At 45.7% G+C, this 13,066-nt stretch overlaps 1 protein-coding gene across 7 annotated transcripts in view; it reads right to left on the bottom strand.

Moving 5' to 3' along the window:
* Positions 1-12,315, bottom strand: part of LOC118626220 (RH-like protein) — a 63,817-nt gene extending 51,502 nt beyond the window's left edge. For 2 of the 7 annotated variants that reach the window (XR_004958875.1, XM_036255605.1), the window contains exons 1-2: positions 12,132-12,315; positions 550-754 (exon numbers count right to left, since the gene is read on the bottom strand). Coding sequence is in view for 4 of the 7 variants with exons in the window: in XM_036255605.1 (XP_036111498.1) it covers positions 550-754; positions 12,132-12,291 (365 nt within the window). In the remaining 3 variants the exon portion in view is untranslated. Of the gene's footprint in view, positions 1-549; positions 755-962; positions 1,009-10,355; positions 10,419-12,131 lie in introns of those variants that run through there. The other 5 variants (XR_004958877.1, XM_036255608.1, XR_004958876.1 and 2 more) reach the window with 4 other exon arrangements.
* Positions 12,316-13,066: the final 751 nt, after the last annotated feature.

Here is a 13,066-nt window from a genome sequence, read left to right as displayed (position 1 = left end):
TTTTTGTGCCCCTTCCTAATCAATAGCCGCCGAGTATTTTTTCCCCATGTAACCATTATTCTTCTAGTAACATACGTTAATTTTGCTGGTTCTTAGAATTTCATATAAATGCATCTAAATGGATCAAAATTAATTTAAAGAAATTAAGGCACGCCTATTTCTTGTTGATCATCATTTGAGGACTAAGAGTACTTCTTTCTTTTCAAAATCTGTCTTTCTGAGTGGGAAATTTCTATTTCTTTTTGTCTTATCTCCATTAATTTTTCTTTGAACCCATATTGACTGGGTAACTTTACAAAATCATACTCAATAATAAAGAAAGGACCTAGGGAGAGGTGTAGTTCTAGAGTTGTCAGACCAAATACAGGATGCCCGGTTACACTGCCATTTTAGATAAACAAATGAGCAATTTACTAGTATAAGTATATTCTAAATACTGCATGGTTTTGGTGCTAGAAAGACAAGGGAACGTCTGGCTTTTCTAGAACCCACCCTTTCGGGCCCCATACCCTCAAGAACCCAAAAGCGACCCAGCAGCCATCAGGTTACCTGGACAGTTCGATGACCACTTTCCCAAAGGACAGCTGGTCCAGCCAGCCATCCAGCAGGACTGCCCACTGTACTCCGAGGGCCAGCATGAAGAGGTTGAAGGCCACGCTGCTCCAGCCGTATCTCCACAAAGACGAGTTGAGGAAGCCCAAGCCCAGGGCTGCCATAATGGTAACATCGCGAAAGACAGCTAAGGGAGGAGATACTGAGGAGGAGGAACAGAAGCAGATGAGGTGCAGCAGCGATTTTTAACCTTTTTACCTTTTTAATCTCATGGCACACACAAACTAATTACTAAAATTCTGCGGCACACCAAGAAATACATTCTAGCCCTGGCTGGTTTGGCTCAGTGGTTAGAGTGTTGGTCCACGGTCCAGAGAGACCTGGGTTCGGTTCCCACTAAGGGCACATACCTTGGTTGCAGTTTGTCCCTGGCCCGGTTGGGGTCATGTGGGTGGCCGCCAGTTGATGTGTCTCTTTTACGTTGATGCTTTGCTCTCTCTCTCTTCCACCCTCTCTCCCTCTCGCTCTATCTGAAGATGAATGCAAAAAATGTCCTCAGGTAAGGATTAAAAAAAAAAGACAAAAAATATACTCTATTTTCTGCTGATCTGACAAAAAAATAGATATAATTTTGATTCATTCACACTGGACAACTGCTGTGTTGGCTGTTGTCATTTTATTTATTATTTATTTTTTTCCATTTTTTGTTCAGGTAGAGTGGGAGGGAGAGAGAGGAACAGAGAGAGAGAGAGAAACATCAATGTGAAAGGAACACATTGAGTGGCTGCCACCCGCACGACCGACCAGGGCCGGGGACAAACTGCAACCGAGGTACGCGCCCTTAGCAGGAACCGAACCCGGGTCTCTCAGGACCACAGGCCGACGCTCTAACCGCTGAACCAAACCGGCCGGGGCGGCTGTTGTCATTTTAAAAACATATATACTATTGATTTTTTAGAGAGAGAGGAAGGGAGAAGGAGAGATAGAAACATCAATATGAGAGAGATACATCAATCAGCTGCCTCCTGCATACCTCCTACTGGGGATCTAGCCTGCAACCTGGGCATGAACTGAAATTGAACCCATGTCCTCTTGATGCACAGGTCAACACTCAACCACTGAGCCACACTGGTCAGACTGTTGTCATTTTTTTAATTTGATAAGCTAAGGGAAAAGAGGTCAGTGCCCTGACTCAATAGTCAGGTATTGCATGTTTTAAAAATTCTTGCTGCACATCCAATGAAAATCGCTGAGGTAGAGGGTTGTATGAAATTAGTTTTACAGAATGGCAGCTGGAAGGGACATTAAAGATCATTTGAGCCCTGGCCAGTTTGGCTCAGCGGTTGGAGCATCGGCCTGCAGACTGGAAAGTCCCGGGTTCGGTTCCCACTAGGGCCACATACCTCAGTTGCAGTTTGTCCCCAGCCCTGGTTGGGGTCATTTGGGTGGCGGCTACTCAATGTGTCTCTCTCACATCGATGTTTTTCTCTCTCTCTTCCTCCCTCTCTCCCTCCCACTTTATCTGAAGATAAATGCAAAAATGTCCTCAGGTGAGGATAAAAAAAAATCATTTGAGAGTGCTTGGTAAAGTTACTTCACCTCTTTCAGCCTCAGTTTTCTCATCTGATTAATAGGGACAGTATTTACATACTAGGCAGAGTTAAGGGTAGGATTAGATGACCTAAATTGGTTAAGCACAAAGTCAGGGCCTGCTTAGTGCATCGTGAGTGCTCAGGAAATGTAGCAATTATTGTTATTATTAAACATAATGATGTGAACAAGCATAGAGCATCAGGACCAGTGCTTGGCATGAAGCTGACACTCAGTAGAGGTAATTACTGCGCTATTGAAGATCAGGTTCAACCTCCTGATCATGAGCACGAGGAAATAAGGCCACAGAAGCCAGTGGCTTGGCTCAGGTCATGCAGAAATGAGGGAGGGGAAGCAGGCCCAGAGGTTCTGTTGGCAAAAACCAAATGATCTTTGCAGAAAACAGCCATCTCCCTTTGCCACCTGCTGAGACAGGCCTGGTGGGCCAGCGGACAGCACCAGAGCCATCTGGGTGACCCACACCTTCCCAGCTAGAGCCGGTGCAGGGGCTGCTGTGGCAGGTGAGTGCAGGAGACTTAGCTAATGTTAGGGAGAGGTCCAGCAAGAGACAAAGGGTGGATGCTTTAATTTAATTCCGGGCCTGATAAATGGTAAGCAGCCTGGCCTCCAGAACTAGACAAGCTTGGGTTCAAATCAGGGCTCTGGCACTTCCAGCTCTGTGGTCTTAATCTCATTCTTTAACATCTCTGAGCTTTTTTTTAAATTCTCAGCTGAGGATACTTTTCCATTTGTCTTCAGATTGGGTTGGTTGGGGGGGTGTGACATTGATGTAAGAGAAACCCATCAATTAGCTGCCTCTCACACAACCCCAACCGGAGCCGTGGACCTAACTGCAACCAAGGTACATGCCCTCGACTGGAATCAAACCTGTGACTCTTCAGTCTGCGAGCCGACACTCTAACCGCTAAGCCAAACCGGCCAGGGCAAACATCTCTGAGCTTTAATAACAGCCTACATTTATTAAGTGGTTACCCTGTACCAACACTGTTTCAATCATTTTACAGACGATCTCATTTAGTTCTCACAATGACCCTCAAGGTGGGTGCTGTCATTATTACAATTTTACAGCTGTGAAAACTGATGCAGACTTGCCTCAGTTGGTAGAGCAGGATTTAAACCTAGAGGGTCTGCTCTGAAGCCTGTGCTATTAACTGAAACACTATCTGCCCTGTTTGTTTTCTCATGTGTTAAATGGAAAATAATCATACCACCTTTGTGAGACTGCTAGAATCCAGTGGTCTCATGCGCACAATCACTCTGAATAGGAAAGACTATTTTATCAACAAGCCCACTATTTCTACATGTGTATAAATGCCTGGAGAGATCTTGAGGGAAGTTTTTTTCCCCTATGGATGTTATCTCTGGTTTGGGAAAGTTTTACTTTTTAAAAAAAATTTCAGTGTTTAAATTTTTTACAACCAGGGGTATATCATAAACAACTTTAAACAAAGAAAAGGAAAAGAAGCATGGACTTTGAGTTAGACAGTTCTGTGTGATTGCAGCCCTATCAGTCCCTATTAGGTTAAAGCATATTAAATTGCCAATATTTGCCCTGCTGGTTTGGCTCAGTGGGGTCGTGTGGAGGCAACCCATCGACCTGTCTCTCTCACATTGATGATTCTCGCTCTCCCTCCCTCCCTTCCACTCTCTCTGAAAATCAATGGAAAAAAAGTTCCTCTGGGAAAGGTAAACAACAACAACAAAAATAATAATAAATTGCCAATTTTTGACCTTTAAAAATGGCAGTTTATGTTTCAACTTCATAGCCGTGTGGCCTTGTGGGTTGCTTATTTCCTTATCAGCTAAATAGGGGCAAGGTGCTTGGCACAGTGCCCAGCATGGAGAACACTCCGTGAGTGGAGGCTATCTGTTCACCATCACCACCACCATCACACCACAGCAGTAAGGACTCGCCTGCTCTCTGATCTCCAGCCCTGACTCTGATAACAATGAGGAAACTCTCATAACCAGAACTCTCCAACGTCTCAGACAGTCCCTTCACTTTATGTTTAAACTCACTTTCATTTTTTTATCCTCACCCAAGGACATTTTTTCTTTCTTTTTTTTTTTTTTTGTTCAGATAGAGTGGGAGGGGGAGGGAAAGAGAGAGAGAAACATCGACATGAAAGGGACACATCGAGTGGCTGCCACCCGCACGACCAACCAGGGCCGGGGACAAACTGCATGCCCGTAGCGGGAACCGAACACAGGGCTCTCTGGTCCGCAGGCAGACACTCTAACTGCTGAGCCAAACTGGCCAGGGCTCGCTTTCATTTTTTAAAAAATATATTTTTTTATTATTATTGATTTTAGAGAGAGAGGAAGGGAGAGGGAGAGACAGACAGAAACATCAATGAGAGAGAACACTGATTGGCCACCTCTTGCTTGGCCTCCACTGGAGATATGGCCCACAACCTGGGCATGTGCTCTGACCAGGAATCGAACTGGCGACCACTTGGTGCATGGGTCAATGCTCACCAGTGAGCCACACCGGCTGGGCTAACTTTCACATTGTGCTTGGGTGGGTGTTGATGTTCCCAGATCAATTGGACAACACTGGGATGTACGAGACCCCTGAGGACCTCCATGGAATCTGGGGACTTGGGGAGTGGGTGAGAAGTGGGCATTCAAGAGGATTCAACTTCCTGTACCTTCTTCTCTGACATGAGAGAGAGGAGGGATGCAGGCAATGTCTCAGTCTCTAGCCTGCATTCTCTTAGGAATGGGACAGGCTGGAGGTGGGCAGGACACATTTTGATAAGGGGTCCTCTTGGGATTGCTCAGATTCCTTCAGCAGCCAGGCAGATAACCGGGCGTGTGAAGGGTGCAATGCCTGTTTAGGAGCGGTGAGGCCTGTAGCCAACTGGACACTGTACACCCGACTTTAGATATTCAAATTCATCTCTTATTAAATGCTACTGTTAGAAAAACACACGTCTGACATTCTGCAGCAACACTATAGACATAGGGTTCAGACTTATTGAAAATTTCATGAATAGTGAGCTCCCCAAGGCCACACAGAATGCCAGAGACAGAGCCAAGCTCTGACTTCCTTGTACAGTGACCTACCACCAGGCTAGGCCATCTCTTGCTCTTATTTGCCCTCACCTCACTAAGGAACCTTAGGCAAGTCCCTTGCCCTCTTTGGGTCTCGGTTTTCCTATCTGTAATACCTGGGAGTTGGACTTGATACTCTCTAAGGACCTCACTGCTCTGGCATATTCAGAGGAGGGGATCCTGGGTGGGGAGAGGAAGGTCACCAGGATTAGGGCAGAGGTGGAGCCCTAAAGATAAGAAAGTCAGAGGACCTTGGTGGGGGCTTCATCAGGCATAGCAGCCACCCCTGCTGGGTACAGAAGCTCAGGGCTTCCTCCCCAAGGCCCCACACTGTCCCTGAGGGAGGAGTTGTGCTTCAGCCAGGGGGATAAAATTAGGGTGGCAGTTTCTGGGAGTTGTTGACAGAGCCCATTCAGCCCACACTAGTTAGTAAATAACATTTGATTTCAGGCCCCTCTTCTCTCACCCCTTGCACCCTCCCCCTTTCTCTCTCAGCCTCCCAGGGTGCAGGCCCACACCTGCTCCTCCCTTGTTTCACTGCCTGAAGCCCCCTCAGGGCCGGGTCCAGGCTGCAGGCATCCGCAGCGGGGTCAGCTTCCACCTCTCAGAGCGCTGCTGCAGGCACCGATCTGAACAGCCAACGCCTGCAAGGTGTTCAGGAGTGATAAGGAATGGATGTGCTCGGGGCCCCGGTGACTGGGCCCCAGTGGGGGCTTTTACAGCCTAAGGCAGACCATCAAGAGTCCTTTACAAAAGTCCCAGGACTTAGAGAAAGAAAGTCTAACCTGGGAGTCCCGCAGTGTGAGATGAGGCAATAATTACCATCATGGTTTTTGTTTTGTTTTTTTAATATATGTTTATATTGAGTTTTAGAGAAGAAGGGAGAGAGAGATGCATCCATCTGCTGCCTCCTGCACGCCCACTTCTGGGGATCGAGCCCACAACCCAGGCATGTGGCCTGACTGGGAATGGGACTGGGACCTCTCAGTTCATGGGACACTAATCCACTGAGCCACACCTACTGGGCAATAATTACCATCATTGTAACAGCAGGCACATATACAGTGCCCTCCACATACCAGGCTCTCTTCCAAGTGCTCTGTTCCAAGTCCTTAATCTGCAACTCCTCATGCAGTAGGCACTACATATTATCTCCATTTTACAGATGGGGAGAGGGAGGCACAGAGATACTGTAACTGGCTCAGGTCACAGAGCTAGCAAATGGTGATGGAAGATCTGAATCCTGACTATCTGGGTATAACCATTATACAACCCTGCCTCTCCATACAGCATAGAGTGTAATGGTGAAGAGTGTGGGCTTCTGAGTGAGGATGTTAGAGTTCACAACTTGGTTCTCCCTCTGTGTCCCAGCTTCCTAATCTGTAAAATGGGTATGAAACCATGGTACCTGCTCAGAGGATGGCTGTGAGCATTGAGCTCGCTGGCTCATGAAAATCACTGAGCCTAGCACTGGGTGCATAGTGAGTGCTAGTAACTATTATCCTATGCCTGCCACTTAGCAGCTGTGTGATTCTGGGCAAGACCGTACTGACCGCTCCTTGGGCCTGGATGCCCCGGGGATCCTAGCTGTGTTCCTCCCCACTCTTGCCCCTCCTTCTGGCCAGGAGGCACTTCAACACTCGCAGTTCTGAAGCCAGGGTCACCTTCTGCCCTCAGGCTCTGGGCCTGACTTCCACACTGTGTTCTTCACAGCTGACTGGGAAGACCTCCGCAGCCCCAGACAGAGACCTTGCGTGGAGCCCCACACTGCCTTTCCCTTCCCACAGCCTCTCCCCCACTCTCATCCCTGCAGCAGAGAAAAAGAGGTTTCCCAATGAGAGGGCCAGCTAAAGCTAGGATGTGGAAAGTACCAGGATTTGAGGGTATTCCTGGCAAAGCCCTATCTTGTTTTTCAGTAGCTCTCCTTCCTGCTTCTGAGGACTACAGGGGGATCTGGGTAGTAGTCACAGTGCAGGGCCCAGGCTGGTCCCCCAATTGGCAGCCTTAGGGCAGGCTCTGTGTGACAGATTGTTTCAGTAATGTCCCCAGTGAACCATGCCTTTCACTGTAGACCCCTCCCACCTGGGTTGGGCCTTGTGATTTGCTTTGGCAAATGGGACATTAGTAAACATGACACAGGCAGAGGCTTGAAAGTTACCTGCACAGTGGGGCTTGCCCTCTGCTACTGCAATGACTCTTGTGCTGCCACGCGAAGACGTCTGGACTAGTCTGCTGGCACCATGTGGGCTAGCTGCCAGCCCATACCTAGCTAGCTGCCAGACCTGTGAATGAGGCCATCTGAGGCTCTCTGCCCGTCAAACCTACAGGCTGGAGATATTTGAGTGACCTTAGGTGAAACCAACAGAAGAATTGCATTGCTGAGCCCAGCCCAAAGTGCTGAACTACCAAATCTTGATCATGAACAAATAAATGGTTGCTATTTTAAGCCACTAAGTTTAGGGGTGGTTTGTTAAGCAGCACAGATAATTGATACACTTTGCTCCTCTTAAGTATCTCACAGGCCCCTCCACCCTGAGCCTAGAATGAACATATCTTATTCATTTGCCCCAAAACCTGCCTCTCCCCTTGCCTCTTCTCTCAGAAACTGGCACCTCCATTGGCCAAACCACACATCTGAAGCCATCTTTGACAACTCCCTCATTTTCACCAAGTGCAGCTGATTTTATCTCCTAAATATCTCTTGACTGTGACTCTGCTTCTCCTTCACTTTCCCTGTCCATTTGGCCTCATCACAGGTTATCCAGACCAGCAGTCATCAGAGTAGGGAACACACCTCAGAAGATGCTCCAGACAATTCACAGGAGCTGCTGGAGGAAGATAACAGCTCTTCTAGTTTTATTTATATTTATTTTTTAAAATAAAAAATTAAACCTTATTAAAATAAAAGCTAATACTCTTATCAGTTTTTATGTGTGTTAACTATCTCCGTCCTTTCAACAGCTTAATGAAATAAGAACTGTCATCATGTCACAGAGGTTGAAATGGAGGCAGAGAGAGGTTGAGTAATTTGCTCAAGGTTTCACAGCTAAGAAGAGGCAGAGGCAAGATGTGAAGCAGTCTAACTCCAGTAGTTCTCAAACGTTCACATGCTTGGTAAAACAGGTTGGCGGGCCCCACCTCTAGAGTTCCTGATCAATAGGTAAGAACCATGGCCTGGGAACCTGCATTTCTAACCAGTTCCCAGGGAATGCTAAAGCAGTTGGTCTGAGGACCACACTTTGAGAACCACTGATCTAGGCAATTGAAGTTTGCAATTCTGCAAGTATTTAATATTCAGATGAACTCACTCTCTCAGGATGTCAGACAGCTTAGAAGCTGTCCTAGCTCTGGAAAGTGTCCTGAGGGAATATTGGGCCACTGGGAAGGGGTTGATATGTGTTTCTTTATATTCATCATGTTGCAACTAGTGGCAGGTTTTTGTTTTTGTTTTTTAATTTATTGATTCAAGAGAGAGAGAGAGAGATAAAGGGAGAGAGGGAGAGAAACATTGATTTGTTGTTCCACTTATTTATGCATTCACTGGTTGATTCTTGTATGTGCCCTGACTGGGGATCGAACCCCCAACCTTGGCATATCAGGATGATGCTCTAACCAACTGAGTTACCTGGCCTGGGCTGGTTTTCTTTTCTTTCTTTCTTTCTTTCTTTCTTTTTAATTTAACTTTTTATTATGAAAAATTATAAGCATATGCAAAAACATTAGGTAAGGACCCAGACCTGGGAATCTGCGCTCCCAGCTTTGATGATCATCACATGGGGCAAATCTCATTTTTATTATATCCCCCCCCCTCTGGTATGAAGCAGACCCAGACATCATTTCATTTCAATATGCTTCTCTAATAAATGGGGATTTAAAAAACCCCACTATGCCATTATCGCACTTAACAAACCTAACAATAATTCCTGTATATCATATAATATTTATGCTATAATGATTCCTGATTATCTCCAAATTTTTTTTTTTTTTTTAGAATTGGCTGGTTTAAATAACTTATTGTAGTTTACACGGACAAGATTAGACTAAGTAGACTGGCAGATTAAATTACCAAGTTTCTTTTTTCTTAAATCTTCACCTGAGGATATTTTCCCATTTATCTTCAGATAGAGGAGAGAGAGAAGGAGAGGAAGAGGGTGAGAGAGAGGGAAACATCGATGTGAGATGGTTAGTTTTAACTAACCTTCACAAAATGGATTAGTGGCATAAATGACTTTTGTGATACTTTTTCTTGTGCAAACTGTCAGTCACATTCAAGGTTAAAAAAAACTGTCAGTCTAATCAGCTGACAAGAAGTCAACCAAGATCATTTAAAATTATCAAGAAGACTCTGAGAAATGGATTTCCATCTACCATCAGTAATGATAACAAAGGACCTCACCTTGAAATTAACTGACACCATTATGATCAGTAATTTGAAAATACTATATATTTAATTTTGATCTCTTTCAAATGTTCTAATTTGAATGTATGTATTATAATGTACAAAATGTATTCATGCACCATAACCTGTCAATATGGTGTGCGCTAGAATAATGGTCTGCACAATCTGCAAAGGTGAAGCTCACCCTGGCCAGTTTGGTTCAGCGGTTAGAGCGTGGGCCTGCGGTCCTGAGAGACCTGGGTTCGGTTCCCGCTAAGGGCGCGTACCTCGGTTGCAGTTTGTCCCCAGCCCTGGTCGGTTGTGCGGGTGGCAGCCACTCGATGTGTTCCTTTCACATCTGTTCCTCTGTTCCTCTCTCTGTTCCTCTCTCACCCTCCCACTCTACCTGAACAAAAAATGGAAAATGTCCTCGGGTAAGGATAAAAAAAAAAAAAATTGAAAAGGTGAAGCTCTCTGATCCATACTACACTATATAGACTCCACACTGGTCTCCTGCCTCAAGTCACACCCCTTCTCCTCTCCTCTACACCAGCCCTGGAATGGCTTTCTCCATTACCCAAAACCAAACTCATCACATCCCCTTAGGCCAGCAGAATGAAGGTTGACTTCTTTGCTCAGCCCAGTGGATCCACCATGCTCTGCCCCCTCTTTATGCTTCTACAACACTGCACTGTCAAATCCTAGCCTGGTCCACTCCAACGAGCACACACACAATGGTTCCTGCTGTGCTCCTGACCTTCCAGCTTCACATGGTTAACTCCTCCTGGCTGGGTAGTGGCCTTCCTGCTTGGGCTGTGGGCCCTCCTCTGTGCTTCTATGTAAAGTGAGTGTCTGAAGACACTTTATACCTATGTTAGCAGCACAGCACAGGGGTGAAGAACACAGCCAGGAGCGAACCAATGAAATTGGAAAACTGGCCCAGATGCTCACTGTTTGTATGACAAGTGACCCAACCTCACTATAAAATGGGGCCATGAAGCATGATGACTAAATGCATGAAAATGAAAACCGGGCTAAGTTTAAATGTGCTGTGCTATTGCTAGCTGAGTGACCTTGGGCAAATCACTTATTGTTCATGAGCCTGATTTCCTCATCGGAAAAATGGAGATCATAACAGTGCCTACCTGTCCCACGGGTTATTGTGACGGTTCAGTGAAAGCATTTAGAATAGTGCCTGGTATATAGTAAGAGCATGATAAATATCAGCTCTAATGAGCGTGTGTGCGGATCCCACACTGGTTGCAATACAGGGTTGAAGGAATAAAAGAATGAATGAATACATTGAATTAACTGTGATGGATTGAAAAGAATTAAAGTAAATGGACATGAATTAGAACTGTGCCCAGGCCTTGCTTGTCTGCAAAGGCCCCTCTAGACCAGCCCATTAAGTGGTACAGTCGTCCCTCTCCACTTGCGCTTCGACGTTGGCGGCTTCACTCTTTTGCGGTTTTTTCAAATACTGTGCTATATTGGAAAAAAAAACACATAGAGCAAAGCCGGGAACGTGGAAGCACAAAGTGGTGAGGGACGACTGTATACAAATAAAGACTCCTGCTTCTCGGAAATTCATTTATCGCGGTAGAGTCTGGAACTGATTATAAACGATTAACCACACAGGGCCCACTGTATAGGGGCTTCCCTCCCTATGTCATCTCTTTGTCCTACTTTCCACTGCGGAGGGCCCGGAACTACCTTCCCTTTGCTTCTAGTTAACTAGTCAAGTTAACATCACTAAGGAACAAGCAAGTACTCAACCAGATTCAAGCGTCAACTTTGTCTCAGGAAGGTCACTCAAGGAGGCCTGTCCATTACCATGCACAACATGTCACCCACTGAGATGCTTGAAAACTCATCTCGATTTTTATAAAAAACAAAAGCCACACCACCGTGAACATCTGTCTTGTTTACAGTTGCTCTCATCACCGTCTGAATATTCTTAGCTGCATATAAAATAACAACTATCCTACCCGCCCTTTCCGTTACACCTTATGGTTTTGGATTTGCTGACAGAATGCAGACTTTTCAGCCTCCAAGTGAGAAGAGGGCAGGGGATGGGGGAAGGGCAATAGACTGAAGCTTCTAAAAGGTGGCTGGTACAGAAATGAGCATGAGAGACACACACAAAAAAACCCCAAACACCAAACCAAAACAAAAACAGATAACAAAACCTCAAAACCAATAATGTGAAATTCTTTGCTGCTAAGGAGAGAGAAGTTGGCAGAGGCAGAAAATTATGAAGACTCTTTGGCAAAGGGAATTCTGGGAACACAGAAGAGGAGGTTCCTAAACTCTGCCCTGACAAATCAAGGAAGGCTTCATTGAAGAGGTGATGCCTACACTGGTCCTAAAAGAGAGCCTACATTGTTAGCTGCATCTTTGTGCAATCTGTGGAAGGCAATGAGAGACTTTGGAGACTTTGTGGAATGGAACAATTAGGTTCCTGGAGCACTACAGGTCTCCTTGGTCTCTGCTCCTATTTGCCTCTGTGACCACCTCCCATCTGGGCACTCACCTTGATGAGTCCCCATGATCTTCTGTGAGGAACTGTCATAGTTGGTGAAAAAGAAAAAGATGAGAATGAAAACGGCCTCCAGCATTAAGGTCCACAGGGGCAGGCAGCCCCGAACAGACCGTGGGTACTTAGAGCCCATCCTGTGTGCGTCTCTGTGCATGGTTCCACCAGCAACAGGCCAATGCTGCCCCCACACCCACTTGAGGGAGTGATGGGGAGACACCCGCCAAAGGCCTTATCTTAGGCTGCAAGGCTGGCTATGCTGACCTGTCTATGGAGTTAACACAGGAGCAGAGGGACTATGACAAGGAGAAGGAAGAAATGCATTTATTCTAACATTCATTCATTCAGTCACTCATTTATTTATTCACTCAACACATAGTTGCTGCATTCCTACTATAGGACAGACACTGTGCTCAGTTTAAAAGCGGGTATTCATTCATTCAGCACCCAAACATAAAAATCCTCCTTTATTCATTCCTTTAGTTTACCCTCACCATATTTCTGGGAGAAAGGCAGAAGATCAACACTCCTATTTTACAAATGGAGAAACTAAGGCTCAGAGAGGGCGTGGATTGGCAAAATTTCTCTTTAAAACCTTACCACATGGCCCAGCCAGTGTGGCTCAGTGGATTTAGCATCATCCCATGGACTGAGAGTTTCTGGTTCAATTCTCAGTCAGGGCACATGACTGGGTTGTGGGCTTGACCCCCAGTAGTAGGGGGCATGCAGGAGGCAGCTAATCGATGCTTTTCTCTCACATAGATGTTTCTCTCTCCCTCCTTCTCTCTCTAAAAAAATCAATAAAACATATATTAAAAAACCTTACCACATGTCAGATAGGGCATCTAGTGAGCTCTTAATAAGAATGTATTAAATGAGAATGAATGAATGAGTGAATAAAAGCAAAGAATAATACTAAGTTCTGGGGAGGA

This window comes from Molossus molossus, unplaced genomic scaffold (assembly GCF_014108415.1).
Source record: "Molossus molossus isolate mMolMol1 unplaced genomic scaffold, mMolMol1.p scaffold_m16_p_12, whole genome shotgun sequence".
Classification (NCBI taxonomy): domain Eukaryota; kingdom Metazoa; phylum Chordata; class Mammalia; order Chiroptera; family Molossidae; genus Molossus; species Molossus molossus.
The sequence above is the reverse complement of the archived record's forward strand: the minus strand, read 5'-3'. Positions and strand labels throughout refer to the sequence as shown.